This window comes from Leptinotarsa decemlineata, unplaced genomic scaffold (genome assembly GCF_025532065.1).
Source record: "Leptinotarsa decemlineata unplaced genomic scaffold, Ldec_3_MD MMD2_P_RNA_scaffold_2, whole genome shotgun sequence".
NCBI lineage: Eukaryota > Metazoa > Arthropoda > Insecta > Coleoptera > Chrysomelidae > Leptinotarsa > Leptinotarsa decemlineata.
Window position 1 is genome coordinate 19,327,621 of NW_027412529.1, and position 19,171 is coordinate 19,346,791.

Here is a 19,171-nt window from a genome sequence, read left to right on the forward strand (position 1 = left end):
ATAATAATATCAACAGAAAAATTTAGATTTCTATACACTGGTGAATGCTGAAATGCGCTTTTGTTTCAAAAGTTGATGTAGATGTAGACCAAGTAGTGTAGTGTAGTTCTGACGTACCAACTTGTTCTCTTTGTTGTCAATATTTCAATTAATTTTAGAAGTTAATCGATCCTTAATGAATGATGTCACCATTCTCTATTTTCTTGAAAACAAATAAGTGAGGTTATCGCAAACAAGAAACGTGAGTTAATCCTTTCACTGCCCAAAGCAAGTATACTCGCCAACGGGTTCATGAATTTCATGAATCCAGTTCTGGCTGCAAAATTCAAGGTGTTAAGGCGAGTTCATATTAGAACGATTGCGATAATATTTTTGCGGTTCCGCAAATTTGTCCTAATTGTCAAAATACCTAGTCTGTTCATGTTAAAGCGGGCAATATCTAGGGATTTTAGTGTTGAATTTTAAATTTTATTACATGAACCTGAATGATGACATACGACTCATACGAATTACTACTTTCAAAACCAGACCCCATCATATCAGAAAATAGGACTAACACTTTTCTCAAGTTTTGTTTAATAGTAGCGTGTCTTCAAACCACTTATCTTAAGTGCAGGAGCGAGGGGTTCTTTTGCAAAATGAGTCTTCTTTAACGAAGGGCCAACCAAATTCAATAATTTATTGAATAATGAGAGAGTCAGCCTGCAATAGTTGAGATATTTCTCTGGATCACTGATTCTCATTTCAGTCACAAGGTTGTGAAATTCTCCATATTTCCTTCTGTTTTTGAAAATATTTCTCACACAATAAAGGCGGGGGTTTCTCAATGAAACTTTATATATACGGTAAAGTTGATATAATTTGAACAACCTAACACATTACACATTCGTCCATTTCGGATTCAATTTCGATTTATGGGCTTAAAAAACGAGAGTCAAATGAAATAGCAATGTAATCTCATTGTATGTTGACGTATAAAATTTTGCGGAAATCGCAAAAAAGTTCAATTTTTTCAACTTTTTTACGATAAACACGACGCCATTTTATATCGCACTTTTTATGCGATGTTCGTTCCAACATGAACTAGCATTTACAGAGCTTGATTCTTTTTTTTCCCAGATTTAATGGGAATATCGGATTTAGTTTTTATGTAGCAATATCAGGGCCGTAGCGAAAAGAAAAACTAGGGGTGGGAGGGAATCCAAATTTTCCCAAGTCCACCAGCAAAATTTACCAAGTTTCGAGAAAATGAAAGCCGAGGGATTAATTACTACTATGATATATAAATTTTCTTACTTAGCTATCCAAAGATTGCCTGAATGCTGATGCCCGTTAGGGTATGCACAAACAAAAATAAATTTTGGTGACTATAAAAATAATAATGGGAATTATTCTACTTTGGAACAAGGTCCACCATATCCCCCATGTATAGGAATATTCAATTCAAATGAAAGGAAACAACACTTAAATAATATTGTGCTTATTGTTTTCGACTATTATTTTTTCTGTCTTCACGGCCCGAAATTTCCCAACTTTTCCAAGTCGAAAAAACAGCGAAAAGTTGGGAATTTTGTAAAATTGTCACTTCAAAATTTGTGGACTGTTCAGGACTGTTCTCTTACTTGGAGAAGTTGAACTTTTTTGAAGTTTTCAAATAACTCAGAATTTCAAAGTATGGGATCTCCAAGTTATGCATGTTGGGAAATCCCAAGTTTCTCCTGGTTCTTGCCCTTTTCTTATTACCTCTCCTTTTTTCTTTTCTGTCATTTTAATTTTTTTTCATTTTGTTACTATTTTTTTTTCTATCTTCACAGCCAAAAATTTCCCAACTTTTTCCCAAGTCAAAAAAGCAGGTGGGGAGGCTCTCCCCATCCCCCCATGGCGATGGCCCTGAGCAATATATTTCAGAGAATATTAATATTCAAGAAAGTAGAAACCTTTTGATTTCGGCTAAAGAAAACAAATCAAAGCCAACCAGAAGATATGTGTTGTTTGCGCCAAACATAACAAAGGAGCCAAATCGCACTAGATGTGTTCTACTTCAATGTAACACTCTGTGTAGTACTATGTTTCAAATACTAACATACCAAAACATTTTTTTAATTATACCTATAAACTGGTGGGATGAATGTTCAGCTTGATAAAAAAATATTTTCAGAATTACTGAGGAATACCTTTTTGGCCTATGCTGCTCCAGACGACTCTATTCGCTAACACTAATAATTGCTAGTGAGCTAGCCACGGTTCTTGGACCATGCGCAGTGAAAGGGCCAACGTTCGTTCACATATTATGATTGTGTCAAATTTGAAAAATTATCTTTGCTGGTAATTATTAGATTCAATCTGTTGTTTCCTATTTGATAATTTATTAAGCACTGGGTGGAATGAGGCGACATTGTTTCTAGTTTGGGTGTTCCAAAAGTGATGATCCAAGTAGGTATAACGTTACATATGGTAGGTAATAAAGTAAGAATAATGAAGAAAAGAGAAATTAAACTTTCTATGTTTTTACCACTTTCATTTGTAACTAACGGTACTGTAGTTTCGTCCTATACGGACCTAACGTTAGTACCTAACGTTAGTTACAAATAAAAGTGGTAAAACACATAGAAAGTTTAATTTCTCTTTTCTTCATTATGATTTCCTACCACGTAGTAACGGCTACATCCATCAATTTATTGAAAGTAGGAATAATTTGTAAAATATTCCAGAAACAATATGAACCATGAACCAACTAACAATAGATGTAAAAAGAAATAATTTCAATTTTAATGACAGGGTAATTTACGTTCATAATCAACATATAAAAAAAGGTAAGTATAATTTCTCAAAAATCAAACGTAATTCCAGTATCAACTATTGGCTAAACTATATGTGATGTTAATAGCTGCGTTTTGTTCTCACTGACCTTAACTATTCCGGATTGAGACATTCCCGCCAAAACTTATACGTTGTTTCTAGTCGACATATTTTGATCTAGCAGAGAGGGCGAATAACTTGTGACAGGACAAACATATCTCAAAATAAATTGATGTGGACAAGTCACACCTAACAAAACAGGGCTCACATATGTAATATGACTTGTGAAATATTTTGATTTCAGTCCAAAAGGTAAACAGAAAAGCTAATGTGTTTACTCTTCATTATATAGATATTTCCATTCCAATATTCTCATAAAAATACAATTCATTTATACCTACATACAAAAACGGAAAACCATGGATTTGATAATATACACCGTTGATGATTCTAGAGATTTTTATTGATTCATAAAATTAATTTAAAGAATTTGGTTAACTTTCACGAGTTGGCATACATAACCTAAAGTAATATTACATGCCATTGATCACAATTCACATCATCATGTTGTAGAATACGCAACATTGCACTGTCACAAAAACAGCAACCATGAAATGAATCTCTCCAAAGAGAACGACAACCACCAGGATTTTCTCAGACTCGCCCAGCAACAATTTGCCAATCACACATATTTTTTCACCGATGGATCAAAAGATGAACGCGGTAATGTTGGCATTGGAGTTTTTTCACACAACCTAAACCATTCTGGACGATTACCCTCTTTCTTTTCAATATGCTCAGCTGAAATAACAGCCATCCAAGAAGCAATACAATATATTGTGGACAACGATCTCAAACACGCAGTTATTTTTAGCGACTCAAAAAGCGCCCTGGCAAAAATCTCCTGGTCAACTATATCGGCAAACAGTGATTACCTTTCATTACGTACAAGACAACTGATATACAGAGCCGTCGCAAAGGAATTTAGCATACATTTGGCATGGATTCCTAGTCATTCCAACATCAAGGGTAATGATATAGCCGATACTTTAGCCAATATTGGAAGAAATCATCCACTCTCTAATCACCCTCAAGCAGACTATAGAGAGTTTCAAGCATTATTGAAACATAATATTTGGATAGACTGGACCAATCAATATAGCGAGGACGGACAATTCAAAGCCAAACTTTACTTTACTCACATTAGTGCTTACACTCTAATGCAGACGGACATTGCTTGTTTACTGACCTCAAACTACAGTCGAACTTTGTTATAGCTCAAAACCAAGTGGGGTTTGGGTCCAACTCAGATCCACTTTAGTGTGGGCTCCACCTGTAGTAGCAACATGATCCTGGAACTCCTGGCTGGATAGCCCTGGCAGCTGAAGCGGCCTACTTATGAACATTCTTCACGCACTGACTTCAATTATCTCATAAACTTTGATCCAGTTAATCTGCTTAAAAATTGGGTTGAAAATACAATATATCCGTCTTTGTGTATTCTCTAATTGAAGAAATATAGTTTCAATTCACTCTCCACGTAGGTCAACATTATTCGTACCAAAAAGCTTGTCTTTGAGCCCGTGATGTTTGGCCATGTTACTTTTTTCCATAACCATAATTATTGCCTGCAGAATTTTATTTTATACATGTTGATTTTATAAAAATTTGGTTGAGTTTGGCGTAATTTGGCAATTTGAAATTAATATCCAGAGTGGTTACTGGTCAAATTGAGAATTGTTCCATCGGGAAACCAAGAAACTGATGTATCTGAGCCTCCCACTACGGATGCGCCTTTACAATATTACTAGAAACTGACGAATTGAAAATTGAGCAATGTTCTCCTGGGTTCATTTACGAGAAAATTGTGAATGCATAGAACAATGCGTTAATAGCCATTGACCCATTACTTCTTTTTCACGTGTATTATTTTGTACAGCTTTCATTGCGAGTTACGCATCTCAAATCTTATTTAGAATCAAGCAGACGACCTTCTTCCTAGACTTTACGAGATCTACCCGAGCCGTTTGAAAACGAACAGCACTTGACTCATTCTTGGTCATAACACTATGTCCTCCACCAAGTGTAGGTACTCGGGGAAAGTTTTCGAATGCAGTTTCAATTGTCATTACCGCCAAAAGTTATTCAATATCTCTACTCTATGTATTTTGATCGATCAGAGAGGGTAAATAACTTATAGCGGGAACAGCTCGAAAAAGAGCAGAACAAACTGTAAAAAAATGGGAACTGGTTAATAACTTCACAAATAAAAACAAAGATAGAGTTTCTCTAAGTAATACTCGATTGAAAAACGAACAGGGTGAGCTAGTAACAGATCCCACTGAAAAATTAGATGCTTTTTATAATGAATATTTCACTGGTATAGGTTCTGAAATGGCCGATAAAATATTGTGAAAAAACTTACTGGTCAAATCCAGGACCACTCATCTGGTACATTATTTGAAAGGCACGGATTTGCCGTCGATTTGAGTTTTGCGAATGGTTGCTGATAGAAAGATCCACATTATCTTGAAAAAATTATATGGAGTGATAAAGCTAACTTTACCAAAAATGGATTTTTAATCGTCATAATACTTACTTTCGGAGTTTCAACGCGTCCATGTGCTGTGAAGTACAATAGGATTCTGGGTTTGTAAATCTATGATGAACATTTGAATGGTGAATGGTGTAACATTCTTCAAAATGTTATGAGGGTTGTAGTGGATAATTCATTAATTGAGCACTGCCTCATAAATGCGGGACTGTAGGCGTATTAATCGATCAATTATGTAATGATAGGTGGATTTTGCCAATAATAGGCTGTACCTTTGGCAAGCACGTTTCCCCGAGCTGTCTCCTAGGGACTGATATATTTGGGAAGATATAAAAAATATTGTATATGCAGATTATGTAACAAGCAAGAAGAATATGGTTAGAAAAGTTCAACAAGCATTCAACGCCCTAGATGACGATGACATCAGTCATGCTGATGAAGAGATTTAAAAATGCTAGGAAATTTACAGAAATGTCTTCGAATATATTTTGAAAAAGTTTTTATATTTTGTGCGGAAAGATAATGATATATTTTTGAATTTTCGCTCTTTTATGGAACATTTAGAATACACATTTTTCAACTCAATATTCATTCATCTGAAATTCTGTCTTCAATAAAAACTATGATGATAACTGATAGCTCTAACAAACTCTCTGTAATTGTTCGAAATGGAGATTTGGTAACCCGTAGTTTTATATGGTGGATATGCGCATGTATTACTTTTTTAAGAAAAATTGAAATATCTCATGAAAGGTTGATTTTTGATACACGAAATGTTTCATGGAAATGACTCAAAATCATATCGGAACTTTAAAATTATCCTGAAATACAGGGTGTTCCATTCGAAAAAAACTGATTCTTGGCCCAGTTCTATATTTTCAGAATTAGTAATCGATTCCAAACACCTTGTATAATATTTTGAAAATGTTACTCCTACAAGACGATGGAATGAAGTATTTTGATGAATCAATAATAGTTTTTTAATGTTTTCTGTCAAACTTGAATTTTATGGGGAATCACTCGAGAGTCGAATACCTAGTTTTTTGAGTACACAAATGAATATTTTGATAACAATTCACACAGAGTTATGGTATTGAAAAATGTGAGAATATACAGGAAAATAAGCAAGTTGGTACCAATAACTATCAGTATAACTGGAAATGTTGGAAAACCATTATTTTTATTTGATAAAGCTTATTGAAACACCTTCGTTTGCCAATCGACTAATCGACGGTAAACATATTTCGAAGAGGTGCATATGACACGCCCCAGTTCAGGTGAAAAACACCTTAACCCATGCCTCTCATGTAAGACCTACGACTTTGTATTTTGTTTTTTCGGATTATTCAGACGGTTCACTCCATCTGAAATAACTTGTCCGGTACCGGCGAGGAGCAAGTACTCCGAAACCGATCTATCGGTGGTGTATTAAACTACTCAGTGTAATTTTGGAACTGGACTTTGAATAACTGGAAGATATGTTAGGCAGTCCTTTTCACTTTTTCCCAGTATTTGGATTTACTTTCACGCTAGGTTGTACTGATTTATGTTCAGATTCAATCAACAGTTTGTTTTAAATATGTTTTTTGACACGTTTAACTTTCTTTCATCAATGTATATGTTCAATGTATATGTTCAATGTATATGTCGGTCGGTAGTCAAGCGGTTCGACGTGGGTGCTTTGTTCACTCACTCGAATTGGCTGCCGTGTTGGTCAGTGGTTCAAGCCCTAGTCTGAACGATCGATCTTCACTTGCTATCGTCCAACCCGTGTTAGGAATCACACGTTAAAAGGTAAGACCTCGTTAATCCTTAGCTCGCACAAGTTTCGACTTCTGAGGGTTGTCGTTCGTAGGGGTGTGACAGCTGGTTAACGGAAAAACAGATTTTTAAACAGATTTTTTTTAACAGAATTCATTGTTTTTCACTGATTTTTACTGCCCTGTAGAAGCTTTATATTATAAGCGAAAGCTTGGCGAAGTATATATAATTAACAATGAAATCTTCTGCTAAAATTGCTGGCAAAGTTAGATAGATTTCTCCCAATTCTTCAGAGTCTACTCGACCGTGAATGTGTGCTCGCACCTTTCTCTCTTGTCTAATATATGGAACATAACTCTCTCTCTTTCAATAATCACCAACTTCCAGTCGCCTCACCCGATCAAACTTTTCGTAACGCTCTCGTCACGCATTCACCAGCTTACCCCCCCCAAGTCAAGCGCGCGTAAAGGAGTTTTACTTCAAAAATTTTCACGAGATGATCTGCCTGAGCTTCTGGAGAATGTGCCGCTAAATACCCAACAAAAGTACCCAAAGTGGGAACAACCAAACACCAAGAGTTTCTGTCTTATCTGAGTCCAATTGTCTATGCTGAAATACCCATTGAGTTAAGACATACCCGCAACCAATAAATATTAAAAATAATCAAAAAGTGCCTTCAATCAGTACCTGCAGAAAGAGTGAACCAAATTATTGAAAGAAGGATATACTGAATAGTTACCTCGAACAGTAAGTTAAGTATCGAGAGCTCAAAATCCATTGGATATAATTATATAGAAACTATTCTATTTTCAAAATCGTTCAATTAGTCACAAAGGAGGTAGCCGTGGGTCCAAACAATATTGAATGTATACTTAACAGATATTTAGTCATTCTTTTTATGTTATATATTATGTACTTATTAGGTCAAGATATAAGTTCACATTCATATTTCTTCAATTTCACATGTTTACCTTTATACACATATTTTACAGTTTGATCTTCCTCTTGAAGATGATCACTTGGTTATCGAAACACGTGTTGAGGTGCTAAAATAACGGTTTGGTGTTGGGAAAAAACTCCAGTAATATTCATTACTACACCAAAGTTTCCAAACAGTGCATCACAAGTACATTGTTTGCTTATTTTTTATTTTATTGTAATTTCATATCTGGTTTAATATAATTTTTATTTTCAGCTGTTCATTTCAAACTTCCTACTAACTACTTCCTCTAACTCAATTAATCTATCAATTATATAAAATGTGGAATTCCACCTTGTAACCACATCTTAGATCAATTTCTTTGGTGCCATTCCTGTATATCCTTTTGGAATTCAATCAATTTATTCGTGGACTTTGCGAACTTCTTTTGAAATGTGATGCCACCGTTTTCACTGAATCAATTGTCGTTTTTACGACAACTAGTGCGTTCTGAACAATAAGATTCACTGTATAGGCATTCATTCAAAAAACTTCCACTTAAGTACATCATCAATAGTATCTACCATTAACATTTGCAGCATTGTCTGATACGGTCAACAGAATTTTATTGTTAATCCCCCACTCCTTGTTAACATTTTTCAAATCTCGCGCCAAATTTTCAATCGTATGAGACTTGTAAAAACTGCACATTTTAGAGGGATTGACTGCTTTTTGAATTTTTCATCAATAAAATGAATAGCTATATTATTGAAACTATCATTATTCAGTGAGGTCCAACAATCAGTCGTTGTGATAAAATGGTGTGACGCTAACTACTCGTGCTTTAATCTTCATGGATAACAAATTAAAATTTGATCAACATATTTCAGCTTTGAATAAAAAATTGGCATCAGGATGTTATTTACTTCGAATAGTTTCAAATGAATTAATTAAATACCTACCTGTTGCAAAATTGTAGGTCCCTGTCCCTGTGAATTCTCCTCAACGTGGGTATTCACTGTTCTTTCTCCTTAACGTGGGTATGCGCTGTTCCTTCAGTGGGTAAAAGATGAGACGTCATTCAAGAATAGGTGAACATGAACAGTTAAAAAGAACAGGTTTTTGATAAGAACTATTTTATTTCCTGGGCTATATTATTATATCGTTTTTGTGAAATTTTTTGTGTTGATAGTATATTTCTACGCAAAGGAACTTTTCTCAATCACCAGAACGTGCATCGAGAAGAGTAATGATATTCTGGTGATTGGGAAAAGTGCTTATTTTAGATATATTTTGCGCCAGAGGTTCCAGTTTTACATTTCTTCAGTATATTTCTACTTTGGAAAATTATACAACAATAATTAGTAATTTACGTTACAAGTCCGAAAATACTGTGTTTTGGATGAGTAGACAATATTCTGAGGCTAGTCCTGGAAATCTGCGAGTCCAAAAAAACAATTTTTTCGGTAACCGTGTAGCCGATCGGTAGCCAGGCGGTTCGACGTGTGTGCTTTGTTCACTCACTCGAACTCACTGTCGTGTTGGTCGGTGGTTCAAGCCCTAGTCTGAACGATCGATTTTTACTTGCTATCGTCCAATTCGTGTTAGGAATCTAACGTTAAAAGGTAATACCTCGTTAATTCTTAGCTCGTACAAGTTTCAACTTCTGAGGGTTGTCGTTCGTAGGGGTGCGTGGTTAATGAAAAAACAGATTTTGAACAGATTTTTTTTTGTAATAACAAATCAATGACACCCATTACTTTATTATATTCATTTGAGGAACAAAACATTTCAGTTCTTATTTATGTTAATTCTAACGAAAAAATTTAATTTATATTAATATTCATACGAAAATTCCAGCAATTGCTAATATTGAAGGCATTCAATTTGTTTGAAATGCTTGGTATATTTGAAAGCCTTTTGCTGAAGTCAGAACAAGAAACTGAAGTTTCCGTTTCACATTGATTGGTTTCATCTGATAATTTTTGAAGGGTCTTAGTCTATATACATATGCACTATATATCCAGTCCGAAAATACTGTATTTTGGACGAGTAGACAAAATTTTAAGGCAGGTCCTGGAAGTCTGCGAGTCCAAAAAACTGTTTTCGAATGGTCTGCGTACACTATTTTTTCGGCAACCCTGGATAATAACGAATCAATGAGACACATTTCTTTATAATATTTCTATGTAGAGAAAAAATTCGAAAGTTTCATTTCTTATTTGTATTAAATATTGAAATTCGAATAGAAGATAGGTACTAATAGAAACTTTCTAATTAATATTATTATTTATATGAAAATTCTAGCAATTGCTTATAATAAAGGGATTCAATTTGTTTGAAATGCTTGGTATAATAATATATAAATGCCTTTTGTTGAAGTCAGAACAGGAAAGTGAAGTTTTCGTTTCAAATTGATTGCTTTAATCTGACCAATTTTGAATGATCTTGAAAATGTTGCCTTCATTGGTTAGTGAATTGACTATTCATATACGTGGCGTGCTCATGCATTTCATGACGATTACAACTTTTACAACTGTTTGAATAGTTATATCTCAAAAACGGTGACTCGTAAAAAAAAAGGATTATTACATTTTTTGTAGATAATTTTATGATCTACAATTTTTGTCTGGAATATTTTAATCATAAAACTTTTACCGTTTCGCTGAAAATCGCGAAAAACTAATTTTTTTGACCTTTGACCTTGAATAATTTTTTTCCATACAAGGGAAGGATGGTGAACTTTCAAATTTTACTTTTGATCATATTTTAAACAATCTTACTGATTTTCAGCTTGGTGGGAATTTGGGTAGCTTAACTCTTATTTTTTGGTCTAATTTGACCGGACTACAGAAAATAAATTCGGTATCCAATGTATTATGACAAAACTATTTCAGTACACTATAACCAACAACTCTAACTCGAAAGAATGGAATCTGTCTGGTCTTCCTTCTCAGTAATTTGTACCAGATTTCTGTCTATTCTATCTCTACTTGCATCAGTCTAATCCATGGTTTAATACTCTGGATCCAAAAATAATTAATAAACACGGATTCATTGAACAAGTTCATTGATCAAAATATTCTTCAAATCTTTCCCAGTTTTTGAATCTTCATCTGGCCATAGTCACAGACTAATTTTTCACAATCCTGTCAGTTTACTTCAATAGATTCTTGTGCAAATTTATTAATTACTTTTTCACAATAACTCACTAAACCTAAGAACTATCGTAACTGATAAAAAATTTTGTGTTACGCCTGATTCATTACCGCAAGGCCGATTCGGAAAGCGATTGAATGTCGCTGAACATGGCGGTGTTAATTTGCCAGATGTCAGCCTCTTCTGTCAGATTTTGTCTGAAACTCTACATCCGAACAAGCCAGTTCTTGTGACTTCAGAGCCCTAAACGGGTGGTAGAACTGTCACTTCCACCACTTCGTTAGCTTGCTGGGAAGGAGTGATATAGCCCTGCCGCCGAAGACAAGATACGTAATCCTTACGGTTTTGAGCAAAAAATACAAACATGCTCCGGACATGTTTCACAACACATCAATAGGCTATCTCTTAGCTCTTGAGTCCACTCAAAGCGTCCGTTGTTATTTGCCAGGCTTGTCATCGGTAGATAAGTCATCGTCAAAGGCCCTACCCCAACAAGACTACCAGGAAACGAGTTTTGAATCCACCCGGTGATTGGCCATGTAAACCCACGGCCGGCACCGGAGGGAAAGTAGTGTTTTTCCAACCAGGTGCGCCCGGGCTGACGGTTCGGTTTTGCACTAGTTGCTCGGGTAACTGGTGGCGCAACTCAGGTGTTACTGGCCATTCCTGCTTATTTATTATCATTATTATTATTATTATTTTTTAACGAAGTTTGCACTCGTCAGCCCCGATACATTCGGAATGGCGCGCCAGCATTATCAACTAATGACCACGCTCCACACCGTGGGGTAAGTGATCATTGGATCTAAGAATCATGTGCCCTGAGTTAGCGCAGTGAGCCAAGAATGACAGTTTTTCGCATCTGTCCGGCTAAGGTTTCTGCCTTAGTGCAGCAAGCCGGTATGATTTTGAGATTCGAGAGTAGAGAGGGCATCATTCCATCAAGGACTCCAATAATCAGAACAATCATCTTGACAGAGTGGTCTGGATAGAGTTTGCGGAGTTCTGAGAAAAAAATCTCGTTATTTTATCCTTTTTTCCTTATCTTTTCGGACAATATGTGGTCAATATTCGTCTATTCGTCCTTCAGGAGCTGAAAACGTCACGAAAAATATCGTCTTGCTCTGGTGGTCGAGAAGGACTACACCAGGCTCATTAGTTTGTATGAGCTTGAGGGTGGGGAACGAATAATTCTAAAAAATTAGGCACTTCTCGTTCCCCACAACGGATTCAATATCCCCCGGAGCGTAGGGTAATACTGGTCTCTCGTCAATACTCTAAGAGTGCCGTAGATGGTAATATAGCAATCTTAGGGCCACATTATGTCGATGGATATAGGCCGAGACCGCGTATTCTGGAGATGCTGACAGCAAGTGCATTAGGGTCTCGGACGCCTCGCGGCAGGCCCTGAACCTTATATACCCATCACGAGACTGCGGTAGACTGAGGTGTTGAAGACACCATCCTGGCAAGCCATGATGAACCCCTCAGTTTCCGACTTCAGCTTCCGAAGAAAGCGAAAGTCACTTGTGATTTCAGTCAATTCTAACGAGTGAGATGAATGGGATTGTTCACATGCACAGGTGACTCACTTAAAAAACTGGAAAAATATCGAAGTTGATAAGTTTCTTTTCAATGCTAATAATACCATTCGATTATCCGAAAGGTTTTTAGAGTTCGACAGAGCCGTACTCTTACCATCTGACCTGAAAGACTACTCACCATACAAACTAATCAGCTTCGTAAAGAAGCTGGGTTTATTTCGTCGAGTGTGAATAGGTGTGAGCCACAATAAACCCTTGCGGGTGGGGTGAAGGCTTGAATGGACCCACTTACTTTAGACCTAACCTAACCTATCCGAAAGTTATTCGAAAATATTTTTGTTCAATCAGAATCATTTCAGGGTAGATTTACTAAAATTTTTCAAAAACAATTGACGAAGATCGCAGACTATTCCCTTTTTCGTAATGGAATAACATTAAAGGAACAGAATATGATCCTCAGACTATATATTGATGAAAAGCTGGATGACAAAGAAGGAATTAGTCAGTGACTCTTCGAACTTCTCCTTCATTGGAAAATTTTGGATTTTTTCATAGGTTTTCGTTCGTAAGATGTAGGGTGTTCACAATGGGCGTTATTGAAAAATATACAGTTTAACATAAATACAAAGCTTCAAAGTTAGTTGGCAGTAGAAGCTTTTGAATTGTGTTTTCTGCTTTTAGTTTCATGAAAAGTGAATTTATATTCATTGAAAATATTTGATGGATATCACTGTGATCTTGGAATATCCTGTAAATATAGTAAGTAATGTTTCTAATTGGAATTTCCTTTGCCCAAGAAAGGGTGGAGGGATTTTTAGACATATTTGTGAATGAGCTTAGTTTGGACACCTTTTTTTTTCTTTATTTCACCATTATTTCCCTTCATTTTATTTGGCTGTCACTTTTTTAGTATATTTTGACATTATATTTCTTATTTATAACTTTTTTCTCACCTATATTATGAATTCATTTTCACTTGAGGTCACAATAATTTATTTTCTTAGTTAGCTTATTATCAACTTCATTTTTATTTTTCCAAAAAATTCATCCGAATATTTCGGTCCTGGCATTACCAATTCTCCAATTATTTATCTTCTCTTAGATTGAAAATCTGTTACTATCCCTTTTCAGGAAATGTAAATCCGAACCCCTAACATTTTTCCTAGTAAATCCATATTGAGACTAATAAATACAGTTTATTATACGATTTTCAATATAAAGAGTTTTACAAAAACCGCGACACGTGTTTAGCTATACAATAGCTTCCTTAAGCGTAAACTGAAAGTTACTTCTAAATTACAACTATTTTATATGTTTTATATAACATTTTGAATTAACCTTTTCAGGTAGAATCATTTATAAGAAAGTAGGCATACAAGTAAGTAATATGTTAAAGTATAAAATAGTTATAATTTAGAAGTAAATTTACGCTTGAGGAAGCTATTGGAGGAAGCTAAAGGAAGCTTTAAAGTGAAAATCATACAATAAACTGTATTAATTAGTTTTAGTAAATATTTGTTTAGTCAGAACAATCAATCATGAACATGGTGAAACATTATCATTTCAAGTAGTAGGTATACTTGTGTTAATAATCCCAAAAGCAATAATTCTGGGTATTGCCAGCTGTTTTCGAGAGCTAATATAAACATTCATGAAATTAAAGTACGATATCTTCTGAAAACACTTCAATAGAAATACACCAGCCCTATATATAAAGAGGGTAAATATTGGACCAAATATTCAGTGCAGCACCCGTACAGAAGTCACTTTCTGGCAGCATTATGTCTACAATGTTTCATTTTGTAGCTACTTTGGCCTTTATTCTCGTCTTATCAACTATTACAGAGGGACGAAGTGAGTATATTTTTGTTATTCTAAATGAAAACAGGTCAGTGAGAGAGGAAAAATGTTTCTCGAAATTTAGTTTCTGCGACAATAAATGAAATTTAGCTGTGATTGGTTTGCAACATTGTAATTTCAATTTAGCAATGATTTCATGAGAAATTCACTAGTTTCAAAGACCTTGCACAACTTTATATTTATTCTCGTTTTTGTCTCTATTGACTCTTTCACGTCCAAAACGTGTTGTGATGTTGTGTATTGAGTGTTCCTATTTCAAGTTAGGGTTTCAAATTCTTATAAGTATAATTGAAAATGAGGATTCGCAAACTCGGTTACATATACAGTGCATTTCTTTAATGTCCCCCCCTTTTATTTTTTGAAGGGGTCAACTCAAAAAATTGAAATTTGGGATAATGAAATAAATGCATAAATACTTTATTTTGAAGTGAAACTGACCGAAAAAACTTTCAAGATTTCCACTGGGCACCATCTGGGAAAAAAATTAAATGGAAAGGCGGAGTATCTGTATTATTGTGAAACATCATTTTGAAGTTCCCCTGACGAATACTTTACAACCCTAGAATATGAAGTCAATATCTTCACCTACTACAAAATGATGGAAATTAATCATTTTATAAAGAAAAGCATATTAATATTTCTGGAAATATTCCTTTTTATCTGCCATATGGTAATTCCAACAACCCGATAAGGTTTGTTAAGTTATTTTTGGTTTATAAAAATGACAAAAAATGTCAGTACGACAATGAACATCATTGTTCAGTTAGAATATTCTCATTTAGTTTTCAGTTTTACTTGTAGAAAGGTACCACGTCAACAATCTCTAAAATGGTCAATTCTCGTCCATTGGAAGAAAAAATTGAAGCGATTTTTATTTACGGTGCGACACGTAACTTTCACGAGACCGAAAGGATTTTCAATGAACGTTTTCCGAATCATCTTATCTGTAGAAAATATTTGACGGAACTTGTATCCAAATTCACAACTACCGGTGGTGTACATAACAAAAAGCCCCCAGGTCATCCGTCCATTCCGGAAGAACAGCAAGTGCAAATAATTGGTGAGATGGTAGTAAATCCTGAACAGTCTACTTATTCCGTCGCGAATGTTCGTGAGGTGTCTCCTTCTACTGTGTGGAGACTTTTGAAGTGGAATACTTATCATCCACACAAAATTAAAATGGTACACCAATTAACTGAAGATGGCCCTGATCGAAGAACAGAAATCTGCGAAATCATGACGGAAATCATAGTATCCTACCTATCTCCAAAATATTTATTTTAGTGACGAATGAACATTTTTTGTAAACGGCATTGTTCATAAACGAAATTGCCGTTATTGGACTGACGCCAACCCTCAAGTTTTCCGGGAAACACATACCCAATATTAAGAAAAAAATTAACGTTTGGGCAGGAATATAGGGAAACCATATTGTAGGACCTCTATTTATTGATCAAAATTTAACAGAGGAACTGTATTTGAATATGCTGGAAACTACGATCGACCCTCTCATCACTGAAATCGTCGAAGCGAATCCTAATGAATTTGATATGGATATTGTATTCCAAAAAGATGGAGCACCACCACATTACTCCAGACAAGTAAGAAACTATTTGGATACTACTTTTCCCGGTCATTGGATTGGCCGTCGAGGTCCTACAGAATGGCCAGCCCCCTCGCCGGATTTGAAACCTTTGGACTTTTTTCAAGGGGCCATTTAAAGCAAATGGCCTCGTATTATGTAGTTAAATGTCAATGTATTCAGGCAATTATTGAAAGTTCCGCCATTTTGTAGTAGTTGGAGACATTGACATTAAGTTCTAGGGTTGTGAAGCATTTGTCAGAAGCTTTAAAAAGATGTTTCATAAGACCCCCCCTTTCTATTTAATTTTTTTTTTCAGATGGCGCCCAGTTGTCATCTTGAAAGTTTCATCTGTCAATTTTACTTCAAAATAAAGTATTCATGCATTAATTCCATTATCCCAAATTTCAATTTTTGAGTTGACCCCTTTAAAAAATAAAATGGGGAGGGGACATTAAAGAAATGCACTGTATAATATAATAATATTGTTTCGGTTTATTTTTGATTCAGTACATAATTCATGAATTTTCAACGTAGATGTGATTTTAATTTGAAAATGAACCTGAAGCTGGACGTAGATAGCGGCTGGTATTGCAGGAGCCCTCCAACTCCGATAGATTGAATTATTTCAGTGAAACGTTTATTAGGTGACTTACTTAATAAATTTATGACAGATAAAATTTTTCATTCAGAGAGAAAAACGATCGTTCTGAAATCGAAATGACGGAAAACAAAATACTGTCTCTTAGTCAGCAATGAATACGAGTATGTAGCATCATTATGCAATTGACTTTCGTTCAAATGTTCGTTTTTTATATGTTATAATGTGATGCATATCGACCAGCTCGAAAAAGTTAAGCAGATTGGATATATTTCACTCCACAAACAGTTCATTCAATAAATATTGAATGGCAAGCTACTACGGAAATGGCAAGTTACTATCATCTAACGCAGTATTTTCCATATTCATGATTTCTTGCTTCCACAGGTATTTTGATTTAATTCAAATGATCCTACCAATAATCAGTCGAAAACGAAAAGTGAAATTCACGAGAAAGACAAAAGCACACCATAATACAAAAAATTAAGACGGCTGTACGCAGTGATAGATTTTGGTTGAATGTACAAAGAATATTCCAATAGTATCCATTGTTTCAATAGCTTCATGTTACGAAATTTCTGTCAGTGTATAACTGGAAGAAATATACTCCCGAAATGAAAAGAAGTTATTAGATTTTGTCTTTTTTTAGTGAAAGTAGATTAGGTGGCACCGTTTTAGTTCGTGAGAGAACTGCTTGAAGACTGGCAGTAAACAGATTTTAAACAGATTTTAAACAAATCTAAATAAAGAAATGAACTTTAAACGTTCATGCGCCAGTCTCGAATATACCTACACAGTAGGTTGAATAGACTGACGCCTACCAGAAAACAACTGTTCTCCTGGCTAATACCACGAAGGGCGTTGGATTATATCCGACAGGCGTCAGTGCAGAAATATTCACAGAAAATTTTCTGCATATGCAATTGGCAATACAACTGAAAGAGTCGACCTTCAATTTTGGAACGGGAACACTTGCAGACCACTTGTGAACAGTGGAAGATAGTGGCCATCATCGACCTAAAGTCGATAATATTCCATAATTGAAAATCGGAATTCTTTCAGATTAGTTCATTCCTCTTCCTAAGTTGAAGCGAACAACAAAATGTAACACTCCATCTAGTGGACGAGGTACTAACCAACTGCATATCCGTAATTTGCCCGATTCCTCTGAATAAGCAAGAAAAACTTTCTTATTAGTCAATGGGCTATGCTTGAAGACTGGCAGTAAACAAATCTAAAGAAATGAACTTTAAACATTTAAAGTTCATTTTTTTAGATTTGTTCAAAACTAAGGTGAATTATCGTTTTTCTCATGAAATATTTATTTATCCATCAGTTTCTATTTTGTCCCCTTCAACGTAGTCCTCCTTACGTTAGCGTTCTCCCCAATCCTCGAAACAGTTCTGATATGCACTTTTTGGTATGTCCTTGAGCTCTCCCAGCGATTTAGTTAAATCTCCTCAATCGTCGCAAAATGCCATCCTTCCATGGGCCCCTTTAATCTTGGGAACAGGAAAAAGGCACATGGGTTCAAATCTGCTGAATACGCTGGCTGAGGCATGATTACAGTGTTGTTTTTGGACGAAAAAGTTACGAACAGGTAATAACGAGTAAGCAGGTGTATTATCGTGATGCCATGGATTGTTTTTGTTCAGTACCAGACGTTTTCTTCGTATTGCTTTTCTCAAGCGGCGCATAACTTCGAATTATTACTCCTTATTGACAGTACGAGCATGTGGCAACAACTCCTGGTGCTGGTAATCGAACGAAACGGTGAGCAAAACCTTGACATTTGATCGAACTTGGCGTGCTTGTTTTGGTCTTGACTCTCCAAGGCTCTTCCATTGGGACTATTGGACTTTGGTTTCGATGTCATAACCATGTACTCATGATTCGTCACCAGTTATGATCCTTTAAAGCAAATCTGGATAGCCATTGACGTCATTCAACAATTCCTGAGCGATGCTCATGCGATGGTTTTTTTGGTAAAAATTCAGTAACTTTTGGAAAGATATTTGATGCCACACGCTTCTTTCTCAAAATTTCCGGGAAAACTGCATGGCATGAGTCAACTGACATGCTGACATGATGAACTTCTCTAATAGTGATGCGAGGATTCTCCATAACAATTTTCTTCACTTTCTCAATATTTTCATCGGTTGTTGATGAGCTGGGGCGTCCAGGGTGATCGTCGTCATTCACATCTTCTGGACATTCTGTGAGAAGCGTGTACTACTCGTAAACACTTTTCTGACTCAGAGTACAATCACCTTATGCCACTGTCAACATTTCTAGTGTTTTTGAGTATTCAATTCCATTTTCTACGCAAAATTTTATGCAAATTCTTTGATCCATTTTTTCGATTTTTTTCGAAATCTTCGAAAACTTCCAA

General features: G+C 35.4%; 1 protein-coding gene across 1 annotated transcript in view; it reads left to right on the forward strand.

Moving 5' to 3' along the window:
- Nucleotides 1-14,452: 14,452 nt before the first annotated feature.
- LOC111507801 (uncharacterized) overlaps nucleotides 14,453-19,171 on the forward strand; it is a 93,198-nt gene continuing 88,479 nt past the window's right edge. The window contains exon 1 of the mRNA XM_074185065.1: nucleotides 14,453-14,590. Within this exon, the coding sequence (XP_074041166.1) occupies nucleotides 14,518-14,590 (73 nt within the window). The 5' untranslated portion in view covers nucleotides 14,453-14,517. The remainder of the gene's footprint in view (nucleotides 14,591-19,171) is intronic.